This window comes from Merops nubicus, unplaced genomic scaffold (assembly GCF_000691845.1).
Source record: "Merops nubicus isolate BGI_N331 unplaced genomic scaffold, ASM69184v1 scaffold50028, whole genome shotgun sequence".
NCBI lineage: Eukaryota > Metazoa > Chordata > Aves > Coraciiformes > Meropidae > Merops > Merops nubicus.
Window position 1 is genome coordinate 1 of NW_008627360.1, and position 14,101 is coordinate 14,101.

The window sequence follows — 14,101 nt, forward strand, 5'->3', positions numbered from 1 at the left end:
CACACGCACCGACCCCGTGCCGGCTTCGCTTCCGAGGCGTCCGAGAGACCGAGGGCTGCCCGAGCCCCTTCGGGTGGGTCTGGGCTGCGGGCGCACCGAGCGGTGCGCTGGTGTCGAGTGGTGTTTGTGCTCTGTGTTTTCCTTTTTTAAGCCTGTAGCTATATATATAGATTTTATTTTATTTTATTTTTTAAACGCAGTTGGCTCTTAAATTCATCATATCTTACTTTAGTAGCCTTGGGCTCTACATTTTACACTTGGTGTTTCTGGGGTGCGCGTGTTGAGCTGGGCAGGGGGAGAGTATTGGGTCCATCCAAGTTTGTAATGGAAAGTGAGTCCCTAGATTGCAGAAGGGAATGGACAAATTAGATACTGCTGGCTAGACTACAAAAACCCACATAGACACTGATGCAGGGTGATCTAGGAAGTTTTCCAGTAAAGTACTGTCGAATTGTCTAGGTTCATCTTATGCCTCTTCATGATGTGGTCCTACATAGTGATAGCAGAGAAGATAATGGGGAAAATGAAACGGTGCTAAGCTGACTCTGGTGCAGTCTGTGTAGGATAGCAGACAGCCTCGTCTGGTGTTCCCTCTGTGCTAACGAACGTTCTGGCTCCAGGTGTTGTGTCCAAGCTGCTGCTTTGCCATATCTGTGCTTCAGAGTTTTCCAACTTCTTAAGCTACTCTGAGTGGAGTTGAGATAATAATTTAAAACACAATTATGTAGTAAGGACAGAAAGATCTTGCTTTCCTGATTTTTTCTTTTTTTTGTGATGCTGTATAACCAAAATTCTGTTCCAGTATCTGTCTTCTCTGCCTGCTTTAATTGTGATTTCTTTGAATCCTTTGCAATACGCAGTATTGTTTTGTTGGTCTCTGCAGGCTGACTCGAGTGATGCTCCCACCAAGAGCAGAGTCTGTATCTTCTCGCTAAGATCTGAAATGAGTTTGTGTAGTGAGGAAATCACAGGCATAGGCCTTGAATGGGTCTTCATGTGTGAACAACTTCCATTTTCAGTAAAAGCCTATTGCTTTGTTGTCGCACAGTATGAGGCCTGCTTGGCACCAGCAAAGGTACATAGCAAGAAACAGCTCTGGAGTAATTTCACCAGGACACACTGGAGACTTGAAACAGGGGAGATGAGGTAACAGATTTTTCTACAAGCCAATGGTGAGGGAGGTCTCACACGTTGGCATGGTAGGTTAGCTCGTCTGCCTTGTCTTTAAATAGAGGGCAATAATACAACATATTCTCAGTGAAAGCATGATGGTTTTCATAGCTTCAGAAGTTCTGGGCAAAGTGCAGCATTTCCTCAGAAGGAAAACAGAAGTGCCAGCTTGTTAAAACATGCAGTATATTGGCAGGGCTGGGTTGTGAGCACATCTGTGTAATTTGGAAACAGTTTAAGACAGTATTTCTGGGGCAGGCTATTTCACTCAGCATCCTGCTGCTTCAGGTGTCAACAACTCCAGGTGGAGCAGTGATCATGTCCCGGACAAAAAGGATTCTGAAGGATGGAGCTAGGATTTCATACTTAGTTTGCTTTATAGAGGAAAAAAATGCTGATCGCATTATGACTATAAAACTCTACAGCTGTAAAGTTGTGAAAGGCACTTTTTTTTTTCCTTCAGCATATTGTATAGGCTCACATTGGCTGAGTGTAGGAGCCCAGAGGAGTTTTGACATCCTCCTGAATTTATGCAGCCTGTTAGATAACTCCCTGCTCAGTCAGTGACTTCCATGCATTATCAGGTCTGTTTAGCAAGCTTACTTCAGGACTAAGTTTGTTTTTTTAAAATTTAATATATCCAATACCGATAAGAATTTAACTGAGTGAGAAAAGAATCACAGTAATTACATGGTGAATGTGCTGGATGTAGCTGGAATGTAAGCAGCAGTGTTCAAACCAGTTTTAACAGTTTTCCTGAGATAAGAGTGACCGTCCAGTTGTCTAGCATGTGTTTTGTGACAACACGTTTCTTAGATTCCAATTGTCTTATTATTGCTTTATTATTATAACTATAGCCAGTTGGTTTGAACAGTGTTGCTCATGTCTTTTAATCACAACAATTTGTTCTCAATTCAGAGGAAATATATGAAGGAGGAGGTGGAGGAGTGTGCTGAAGATGAGGCGACTGAATCGGAAGAAGACCTTGAATCTGGTGAAAGAATTGGATGCCTTTCCAAAGGTTCCTGAAAGCTATGTGGAGACTTCAGCAAGTGGAGGCACAGGTAGGCTTTATTGAGACACTGACGTGATTCATGTTGGCCGTTAGTTCAGTCTGGCATGCTCTGGGAGTAGAAACTTCCAAGAGGAGGAAGACAGGATTCTGGGTTCATTTGAAACTAGCCAAAATTGGCTTCTTGATTTCTTTTGTGGACTGATAGAGCTCATCTCCTTCAAGTAACAACGTAGCATCTTATCCACATAGTTGCATTCATCGCTAATCTCGAGGGCTGTTTTCTCATGTAGCTGTTGAGACTCAAACCAATGTAAAGTTTCACTATAAAACATTTTAACTAGTTACAACTGGAAGTGCACTGTGCCAGGGCTGTAATAAAACTTTCTCTTGTGTTGTCTCACTAAGCCTTTTTCTGTGTCCAGTTTCTGGGTGAGACTGTGTCAGTGTGAGCTAAAATGCAGCTTGGATTCAGCTTATGCTTTCCTAAAAGAGGACAAGTTTTCTCCAGAGGTGTCAAAGAGATGGCTAAGTTAAGCATTGGGATGAAGAGCAGCTTTCTAAAGCTTTTTGTCTTGAAGATGTAGCTGATTTTTAAGAGTAAGGAAAGTCCTTTGAAAAACTGAACACTTTACTCCAAGGCATTGTACTGTCCTTATTAGTCACTTGGGCTTCTCTCAAAAAGCTGCAGCTGTAAAAAGTACCTTTTCTAGATGTACCTGAACAGAAGATGATGCCTTTAAGGTCTGTTGGATTATAGGTAACATGACCTGGAAATAGTGACTTCATCTCTTGACTGTTGGAATTGTTTGCAGTTAGATAGGAAACTGCTAGCAGTTAGTTTGAAATGGAGGATAAAAAATCTCTTTCATGTGATTATGTCTGAAACTCCGTTGAACAAAAAGTACAAGAAGCAGTTGCAACCTACAGATAAACCTGCGAGTCATTGCACCACTTACAGTGTAGAGGTAAATATCACAAGAATCTGTATTACTTTGCTATGTTTCCTGAATTGGTCTGTTAATAATTAAAATTTTTTTTGTATATAAAGTAATCTCTAAGAGGTGATTAAACAACTCTTTCTTAATGCTGCTCTCAGTTCCTGAGAAAGCGAGTTGAATTTGCAGAAGAACAATAAATGATTAAAAATTCCTTTTTTTTTTTTTTATTATAGCACCAACTTCACTTTCATGAAGGGTGCTTTAAGGATTTCTCAACACCAGAAGTTACTTGAGCATTCTGTGTTATCCCAGTGTAATGGTTTGAAAACAAACTAGTGAGAGACTACAAGTCAGAAATACAATTTAATAAGAAAAAAATAAAATAAAAGCAATAATACAAAGGAAAACCACAGGCAGAGTCAGAATACAACCTAATACTCTGTAGTTAGGGTGGTGGTAGCAGTCCAGATGAAACAGTGGTCTCGTAGAAAAGATCTGGTAGCTCTTGTCCTCTGGAAATCCAGTGGGTAAGGCCCCCCGTGCTGTCCTGAACCCCAGTTTATATCCAGGTGGGAGCACTTGGCTCCTCCCCCTGGGTGGAGCATCTCACAATGGGTTGATATCAGTCTATGAGTCATGCAGTGGGTCCTTGATGGTCCATTAAACAGAAATAGCTCCTGGGGGGAGTTCTGTATGAGTCATGGGGCAAGGCATAGATGGGCCCATTAACAGGGAGGACTCCTCCTGCTGGGTGGGAAGTGTTAACATCTCCCCTGACCTCTTTCCTTACCTGTTATAGCCTGGGGTGTGAGGTCTGTCCTGGGCAGCTGCTACCCATGATTTTGTTAACAGCCCATGAGCACTGACAGAGAGAGTATAGAATACACAGTTTTGGTTCTACCCACATAAGGATAAACTGGTCCCAGCCCCTGTAACCATGACATATGTTTTGCATCCCTATCACATCAGAGACCATTCTCAGACTTTCAGTTCCTTCAAACCCCTTGCAAAAGAAGTATCAGTCTCTCAAACGGGCTGGGACTCTAGCTCTGGGGCTGAGAGACCCTTCAGAAAAGAGGATCTGTCTTTGGAAACTCTACGTTTTCCTGTTCAGATGCACAAATTCTTCTGCTCAGAATTAACCAGAAAGCAGCTACAGCTCTACTTGTTTCCTTGTGGCTTTGGATAGAGGCAGTATGGCTCCACCTTCCCTGTTGCATAGCTGAGTTGAGTCTGGCCTGCTGGGCTCTAAAGGGAAATTGATACCCAGAATAATTAATGGCTTACTGCATCTGCTTTCACAGTATGCATTGACATGAAGGTTTTCATGGATCTGATTGTTACGTAGCTTCAGCTGAAAGCTGGCACTTGCAGTGTTGCTGATCAGTGTGACAGCCAGAGCTGCAGTCAGTGGTTTCTGTTCTGATCCCATGGGACAGTGCCTTAATGCCCCTCCTGCCACCCCTGTGCTGTAGACCACTGTGTAGTGAATGGAAGCTGTCAACAACAGGCTTGTTTTTTCTCAAGCTGACCTTCACAGACTCCATAGGAATACTCCACAGAATGTAGATGGAAAACATACTATCAGTAAGATGTACAAGATGTACAGGATCACTTCTGTGCTCCATAACTGAAGGGTGTTTTTCAACTTAACAAAAGCCATGATTTAATAAAAGGGGTGTAGCAGGTACTCCTGTGCATCTGTTACTGACTATGTGCAGCAGGATGATCTTCCCTCTGCCTTGTACAGCTTTGCAAGTGTGATGAATAGGCTACTTTGAAGGTGAGGCACATACAATTAAAATATACCAATTAGTTTTCTTCCTAAAAATAATTTCAGATCAGTTCTTCACTCATTTAGCTGTTGGTAGAACAGATATGCTTCAACTGCATGTTCCATATCACCAGAGGGAGAATTGTTTGAAATATTGGGCTGGGAGTCTTGACTGTGCAGCTGTACACAACTAATACAATCAATGCACCTTTTTCTAGCTGTACAGTGTGTATATATAGTGTATATTATTTCTCTTGTCTGATTACTTCTCGGCTTTAGAACTAGTTATAAAAAAATATGGTATAAAAACTTAGCTCGTCGACAAGTGAAGGTTTGAAAGGACTTCAGGGTGCACCTTCATTTGTGCTTGAATTTAGGATTGACTTTGCCTGGACCATCCCTGACAGTGATTTGTGAGCATTTTGTTTTATATGCAGAGGAGGATCTAGCCTGTTCTTAAGCCTTCTGTATAGGGATTTCACAGTCTGCCCATCATACTAGTATGCCACTGTGCTTAATGTAAAAAGTTCTGTCTTGATGCAAAGACAGGACTTGTGCTTTTCCTCTCCTATGTAAAGCCAAACACTATAGGCATGAAAACACTTTTGTAAGAGCAGCTTATGGATTTATAAATCAAAGATACCAATGTTGTACTGGTAATGCTTGGGTTCTAGAATGTTAGTTTGGTTCTGCTTAAGTTTCTGAAGAGTATTTTTCACAATCTAAATGTGTGTTTTTGTTTTTTTTTTTCCTTTTGACAACTCAGTTTCTCTGATAGCATTTACAACTATAGCTTTCCTGACTGTAATGGAATTCACGGTGTATCAGGACACATGGATGAAATATGAATATGAAGTAGACAAGGATTTTACTAGGTAATCTTTATTCATTATTGTTCCTTTTAAAATTTAAGTTGTCTGCATTTCAGGATAGAATAGATTTTAAATGTCATGTGACTTGAGCAATTTATGATTGAAATAAAAAGTTAAATACTTAAAGGACTTGATTTTTCTCCTGTTAGTTGATCTGAGGTTTTTTCTTGAATCTGTGAAGAAGAGAAACTGAGATTTCTGCAATGAAGTCATCAGAATAGGATGGTTGGAATCCCCTAAGGAATTGTTCGCTAGCAATTCAGAGTACACTGTAAGATGTAACTCCACATCATCTGTGAGAACCCACCACATTCACATGGTGCTTACTCTACTTCATACAGTTAGCATATTGCCATTATACTTTGTGCTGTAGGAGGTGAACCTTGAGCACTCAGAACTTTGGCTGTGTTATCTAGAGATCACTCCTGATCTTGCTTCCAGTTACAGCCTCCAAGACCAACTGACAGTGCATTTGCTGTTGGTTTCATGTGCTTGTCTGGACTGTGTTCCCCTTTCCTCCTGAGGTGTTCAGGCACCCATGAGTCCATGTAGAGTTGGTAGAGATCTTGTGCGCTGAACACATTTAAATAATCATGTCTGGAACTGTAATAACTTTAAAAGCTCTTTGAGTAGTTGCTGTGGTAACAAGCTAAAGAGTATTGTATGCCTTGCACGTTAGAAATAGCAAAGATTTCTGCAATAAAAAAAAAACCGAAACCAAAAAAGCCCAAGAAATTTAAGGGAGACGTATAGCAAGATCAAGTTGGAGTAAATCCAATTGGAGTTCAGACAGATGGGAGTTTCACATTTAGGTCTTTGCTAAAGTAGGTTATTTCCCTAGTGAGGCTTTCACACAGGAAGGATAGTCTAGTGTTGAAGAGATTATTAGGGGACTTAGGAGATGTCCTGCTTCCATTTTTCCCAGCTTGATTGTGGGTTCAGCCTTCATTTCTGTGACAGTTTAAACCAATGGAGAACAGTGTCTCTGTAACTGCTTTCCTCCTGTCTACTGACCATGTCTGATCCCAAGGTGAACCAGTGTTGACTCCCTTGCTTATGTGATTTGTTTGTGGTCAGCCAGGTTTGCAGAAGAAGCTCCCTGGAGATGAAAGGACTATATAACTATAGTGAGGGGATTTATTCTTTAAAGTTTAAATGACTTCTGTGAAACTAACACGAAACCCATTCAGAAATGCCAGAATATTGAGGAAGGCCAAATAATCAGACTTCTGCTGTGATGGAGTTTTTTGGGGTGTTAGGTTTGGGTTTTGCTTTCCCCTGAGGGGAAGAACTATGTTTGACCTCCCTCAGTTATGGAAACTTTCAGGGTAATGATCTTAACGTAAAAGACATTTTGGTATTATAATATGGGAGCATCGCTGAGAAAAGAGCTTTTTTGGGAAGTGGTGTCAGCAAAACCAGCAATCCTTATGACATGGCAGCAGTTTCTGGGAACTGGTTTTAGCAGCTTCTCAGCCTGATCCTGAATGTCACTGTCCTGAGGAATTCTGATCAGAATTAGAAGTACAATGGCCTGCCTTGAGGACAAAACAGGAAGAAGGTGCTCATATATTTACTTGGTTTTAGATGGGTAATTCCTGCATTGTCCTAATCCACTTCATTCTGTGGAATTTATTGCAGTGTCGTAGTTGTGTTGAAAATAAAAAGAGTAAAATATCAAAAACTATATATTCTTAATGTGAATCTGACGAACTCTTGGTCTAGTAATAGTGCCAAAAATCTGTTAGGAGTTTCATAGTAAAATTCAACAGGGAAATCTGATGCTTTTATCTTATGAGTTAGGAGTGGTCATTGGTGCTTTAATAATTAAAAGCCCATCTTGGTTCACCCAGATTTTTAAATAGCTTAAATTTATGTTTATTGGTGTAAATTTTATTTGACTATGCTTCTGCAAGTAATCTGAGAGTTCTAGTGATATAACTCATAATACTTGTACTCAGTGTTACTTATTAGCTTTTTGCTTTTTTTTTCTGTTCCAGTAAGTTAAGAATCAATATTGATATTACAGTTGCCATGAGGTGTCAATGTAAGTATTCCAGCAGTAAAAGTTTTTAAACTTTTTAAGGACTTTTGAGATTATGCATTTGCTTGCAGTATAATTGGTTATCGTTCAGAGTATTCTAACAGTGGTATTTCTTCTGATCTTGATGCCATGTACTGATCTTGATGGCGTACAATTCAGTGAAAGAAGTGGTGAATGTGAAGAAAAATGTTTGTCATCTCATTCATATCTTGCAAAACTTTGCTTTGTCTGCCAGCAAAAAAAAAAAAAAGATATGTTGTTCCAGTCTCTCTCTAGCTGGAATATTCTAAAAGCTCGTTGTGAAACACAATTCAGCAGCAGGAGTTTATCACAACTTTTATTTATTTATGAACTTGGCAAATATTAACCTGGTCTATTACCGTACTGGAACTCTTGGGTAATTTAATATTTCTGATGAACATACTGATGCCTTCTTGTTTAAAGGCAATGCTTACGATTCTATTGACATCGTTTAGGCACTGAACCATTATTTGTATGTACTGGTTTTGGTTGTCCTGGACTGAGAAAGAGAAGAATACCACTTCCACCAGGAATGCAAGTAAATCTTCAAGACTCACTTTTTTAGCTAGGTTAAACCTTGCATTAATTGCGTGGTGCATCAGTACTGTACAATTTGTGCTTTCCTCACAAGTATTAATTCATAAGTCATCCATTCTTATTCTTAATTTTTTTTTCAGTTATTAGCATTAAAAATATTGAAAATTCTGTGGTTTTTTTTTAATTTGAGAAATAAATTAACTAGTCTGTTTTGACTAGTCTTGGTTTGGATTCAGTGATTATGAAACAAGGAAAAATATTTGTGAATAGCAGATCCTAGAAAACTTGTATATGTGGTTCAAACAGCATCTCTGAAGGTGTTACATCGGTGAGAAAATACTGCAAATCTGAAAAGCTTGTTTCTGGTCACAGTGCATCTGTTGATGATACTCTGATACAATAGGTTGAAAAGCAGGATTCTGTGGTTTCTTGCTGCCTCCCAATAATCTGCTTCGTGACAGATTTGATTTTTTTTGGTTTGGACTTTGTTAACAAGGAAGGAGTTTAGCACTGTACTTTGAAAACTTAATTTTAATTTTGAAGGTCTGGGGTGGTTTTTTTTGTTAGTTTATGATAATCTGTGTGATACTTAATTTTTTTTCTCCCTGTTTAAAACAGATGTGGGGGCTGATGTTCTGGATTTAGCAGAAACAATGGTCTCCTCTGCAGATGGACTAATCTATGAACCAGTAAGTTGATTCTTACCTCTTTATTTAAAAAAGAAATTGCTTTTTCATTGACACAGAGTGCTGCTGGGCCAGCTGGCTGGCTTGCTTGCATGTATTTTTTTTTTTTGCCCACAGCTAGGCTGCACAGAACCTCCCCAAGTATCCTTGAGTGAGTTCTGCAGTGCTTATCCCAGGGATCTGCTAGAGGAAGGAGGCTAGCATTGGGATTTCTGCATGTTCTCTTTGTGAACAGAGTAGATTTCCATACAGCAAACTCCCATATTGGTGCTTTTTAACAAACTAGTGATTTCTACAGCTGGTTATCTTCACATGTGAAAATTGCAGAGGTAAATGCTAACAATATTTGATATGGAAGGAGAACTGACAGAGCTCTCATAAAAAGCAATTACATCAATTTTCTTTTTAAAATTCTAAGAAGGGGTAGAAAGTCACCATGATATCCTTATAATGTGGAGGGACATTAAGGTTCGTAAGATGGGTTAGTATTCATTTAATGTCTGTATTGTGAACTGAAGGCTCTGGAAGTGTGTAGGCCTGTGCTCTTAAAATTATTTTAATACAGTAAGCTTTGAAGTAATTGTGCTGTGCAAAGCAATTAACTGTGTGAAGTAATCTGTCATCTACAGAAAACCTCCTAGAGAACATAACCACCTGCTGTAATTCTGACATTCTCTAATAACTGAACCATATTCTAAATGATAACAGTTTTGTCCAAATTCCTCCATGTGTGTGAGCAGGAGGAGGTGGCTGAATGGAAGGACACACTGAGGAAGGGGAAGAAGCTTGGTTTTATTTGTTTGTTCTCCTTGGAGCATTTCCTCCTTTTGTTATCCCTTCACTGCTGTAGCTGCTGCATGCTAGAAGTTGCCTCAGTGGTATTAATCTTAGAAAGGGAAAAGTTCCTGTGCTTGATCTCTTTTGGCCATTCATCTGGATAGGTTTGGGCATTAATTGCCATTGGATTTACTGTTGGGAGTGCATCAACATTGACAATACATAATTTGAATTTGGTGTACAGATGTTACTGGTAGTATTGTTGTGCTGATTGAAGTCTAGCAGGTCTGGTAGCTTGTCTTAAAGAAGCACTCAATGGGAGATGACCCTAGAAATAAACAGTCTGCACTTGGACCCTTGTCTTTCAAAGATTGCTCCTCTGCTTAGCAGAGAGTGGCAATTTCACTATTTTTCTAGCCCATGTTAGTCAAAGGCTAGAAGGGCAGAGACTGCCGACTTGAGTCATGTGAGCTTTAGGAAAGGGTGCTGAAGTTATAAATGGAAACAAGTGAATAATTGGGGGGAGGGGAGAAGGGACAGAAATTTACATACTTGAACACTAAGTACATTATTTAAAGTTCAGGGCCCTTTCATTAACTCCAGGATGTGGTACCAAGTGTGAAACCTATACTAACTCCCCATCCCTCAGTTACCTTCTGAGTTTCATAAATGGGACTTCAGTGCTTTCTGCGTTTTTCAGTGTTGTTTTTGTTTCAGGTAGTATTTGATCTCAGCCCACAACAAAAAGAATGGCAAAGGTAAAGCACTGATATTCATGCCTGTGGTTTGTATTATTTGTACTGGAAATGACTTTAAGGTACAGCAGAGTCACGTGACAGAACTGTCTTGGGTCTAACAGCTTTTAATGTAAGAGTGCAAACCTGTGGAAAGGTAATTTACTTTGCTTTTCCTGTGATTTGAGATCGCTGCGATGGAAAAAATTGGCTTTGGAGTTACTTGTGGAATTGGGTCGTGCAGTTGCAAGCGAAGATGTATGGACTTGTTCAAATATGTTTCCAAATGAATGCTTGGTGGCACAGGTTTTAATTATGGGTTCAGATGTGTAACAGAGATAGCTTGGTATCTAAATGTCAGAGCTGAGCCATGGTTAACGAATGGGCATGTTCTTCTGAAAGCAGATGAGTTTGAGCCTTTCTTATAACTGAACTGACACACTGTTTATCATTTAAACTGGAATAGCTTGGTTATGTGTGTGATTGCTATACTGATAATCTTGTCATACAGCCTGAAGCTTATTTGGGTGTCTGGCTAGTTTCAGTATTTTGATAACACACTGCTGTGAACATCAGAGCGTTAAGCTCTCTTTAAAACATCATTCTCAAAGTTTAAGGTAACACTTTAGTACTGAAATGAACCTTGTTAACTTCTTGATTTATAATCTGCAACTGAAGCTGATAATTAATTGTGAAGTTCCTTTTTGTTTTACTGTTCCATGCTTTTACAGTTGTCTGTAATCTTTAGGGTGCTGCAGCTGATTCAGAGCAGGCTGCAGGAAGAACACTCTCTTCAAGACGTGATATTCAAAAGTGCTTTTAAAAGTGCTTCTACAGCACTGCCACCACGGTAAGGAAAATTGGGATGTTATGTTATCGTTCCCCCTTTCCCGTGCCCTATTTAATTAGGCTTCACATTTCATTGTGGTTATGATTTTATTTTTCTTTCCCCCCAGAAGATAAAGTTGTAAGAAAATAAAAGTTTACTGTTTTTTATTGCAGTTTAAAATATTATACTTGATACTTGCTTTGTAGAGCTGTTGTTTTATGAAAACCTATGGGGTTTCCAATCTGGAGAAGGTTTCCAGGTTTTATACGTGTAGTGTATGTATATATGTACACATAATACAGACACACACATAAATGTACACATAATACAGACGCACACCTTTTCAGTCCATTTCGTCTGATGCTTCCTTTTTAAAGTGAATTAGTAATGCCAAAGCAATATTAAACGAGATTTTTTTTTTTTAATGAAAGAATACCTTTCTATCCAGTAACTTTTTAAAGCAGTCCTGCTATTAGCTGTGACTTGATACTTCATGGTTTTAAAACAATCTGCCTCTGAATAAAAATGTGCTTTGTTAGTAAATGCCCCGGTTGAAGATAGCACTATTAAAATTGTGTGGAGAAAACTTGCTGCTTACACTTCATTTCAGGTACCCACAAAATGCTGAGAGACTAAAATGTGGAAGACATGGATCTACCTGAATCTAAATGCAATGAGATTTTTTTTTTTAATTTGTTTTTTCTTGGAGAAAACACTTTCTACATGAAAGCTGAAATTCCTCTCCCCTTAAAAACAAACAAAATACCCCACACAAGCAATCCATAAATAAAACAAACACCAAAACACTGTATGCGCTTTCCATCTTGTAATCTCCTTGTTTCAGGACTAAATACATCCTTTCTTCCTAAAACAAGGTTGAAGAGAGCTCAAAAAATCTTTTTTCTCAATTACTTGATGTGTTCAGATACATGAAGTGCTTCTGTGCTTCTCTGTTACTTGTTCGTGTGGTACTTGAAATGGAATTTATGCTGGAGATGTGTTTAAGAAAACTGTTGTGGTGGGTTTTTTTTCCCCATCTCCTTCTAGGGAGCAGATTCAGAAATGTGTTCTGAGTTGTGGACATTCCAACAAGCGTGGGAAAAGGAAGGTTTCATAAAAAATAAATGGTGGAAGCTGCTCTTGCTACATTGTTGTTAACAAGACTATTATATTTTGTTCTGTTCATTGTAGCATAAAAATTTTCCAACAAACCATTTTTGGATGAAGTAATTAAAAAAAATTTTTAAAATCCGCAGAGCAGCAAGATATACTTATGGTCTTAAGTTCTCTGCTCCTGCGTTCAGGTATCATAAGGTGATCTTTGTAGGCCAGATCTCTGAATACAAGTATGAACAGAAGCTTACTGGTTTCAGCAGGGGGACCTTCATTTGTTTCCCTCCCTTCTAGCATCCCTGCTATAATTCCAGAAGAATACAGTAAAGAGATGTAGATGATAATACCTTATCTTTATGGTGGAAAAATAAATCTAATTGTACCGCTGTTATTTCTGTTACAGTGAATATTTTCAAGTACTCTTTATGTTGTTTTTGTTTAAACAGGGAAGATAATTCATTGCAATCTCCAGATGCATGCAGAATTCATGGTCATCTCTATGTCAATAAAGTGGCAGGGAATTTTCACATAACTGTGGGCAAGTATGTTCTGTTCAATTCCTGAAAAGAAAAAGAAAGGAATTGACTTCTATATTATATACAGTGCATGCATGTATATACATGTCAATGCTTTTACACTTAAGTTACTGGCTGTTTTTTTATTAACCTTCTGGTACACACACTTTGGGGGTATTTTCCATTGTGGGATCTTTTCTTGCATAATTAACCCCAAATTTATTTATAAGTTACTAAAACACTGCATTGTTGCCTGCATTGTAGTGGTTATGAATTCCAGTTTCTCACAGAATGAAAACTCCTGTGTAGGTGTATGACGTGGAGTGGACTGCTTGTCCTTGCCTCCACTCTTTGGGCCTGTCCAAGCTCCCCCTTTCTGTTAGTACACAGCTTGCTAACATGGGTGAAGTGTAGGTTTGTGCCATTTCAGTGCTGGGATAACATAGGTGTAGAACCATAGGGAGCTAAATGTCAGATCACGTCTGTTTGCAGAGAGTCTTTGTGATAGCTTTGGTGTTAGCTTGTATACACCACACACAAACCTCTGAACTTTCCTCTGTGCTCTCCAGCTCTGCTGTCCTTACTTGCCTTCTTGCCACTTCTGTTGCCAGAGTAGCGTGCCATCTGTACTCTAATTTATCCACATGCAATTCCAGCTGCTGTCTGTGTGGCTATTTCTCCAAGTGTCACTTCTGTCTGGTCTGATTTGCCCCCAGATGTTCAATTTCTCAAGCCCTTTTCAGGGTTGGTAATTTCAGCCTTTCATCTGTACTACCATCACTTCTCTCTTCCTGTCTCTAGTTCTTATTCTTCTGAAGAATCTTTTGCTTTCCTTTGCTTCCTTTTGCTCATCATTAAGTTTGTGCTTCTGCTACATTGCTCTTCCCCTTTTCATAGGTTTGTTGGTGTTTGTGGTTGGTTATTTTTTTTTTTTATGGCTTTTCTGACTGGCCATCTTATTTCTTGGTTATTTATTGTAGTCCTGTCTTGGCTGATCTCACTGTCTTTCTCCACCTTCTGCTTGTCCAAAACTCATCCTGCATTTGGTAACAATTTAACTTAAGCTAAGTAGGGAA

The 14,101-nt window shown here is 39.2% G+C and overlaps 1 protein-coding gene across 1 annotated transcript in view; it reads left to right on the forward strand.

Moving 5' to 3' along the window:
- The first annotated feature begins 2,087 nt into the window (after window positions 1–2,087).
- The window catches only part of ERGIC2 (ERGIC and golgi 2), a 20,451-nt gene continuing 8,437 nt past the window's right edge, over window positions 2,088–14,101 (forward strand). The window contains exons 1-7 of the mRNA XM_008946267.1: window positions 2,088–2,234; window positions 5,664–5,772; window positions 7,770–7,816; window positions 8,990–9,060; window positions 10,552–10,592; window positions 11,317–11,418; window positions 12,957–13,052. Coding sequence (XP_008944515.1) covers window positions 2,129–2,234; window positions 5,664–5,772; window positions 7,770–7,816; window positions 8,990–9,060; window positions 10,552–10,592; window positions 11,317–11,418; window positions 12,957–13,052 — 572 coding nt within the window. The 5' untranslated portion in view covers window positions 2,088–2,128. The remainder of the gene's footprint in view (window positions 2,235–5,663; window positions 5,773–7,769; window positions 7,817–8,989; window positions 9,061–10,551; window positions 10,593–11,316; window positions 11,419–12,956; window positions 13,053–14,101) is intronic.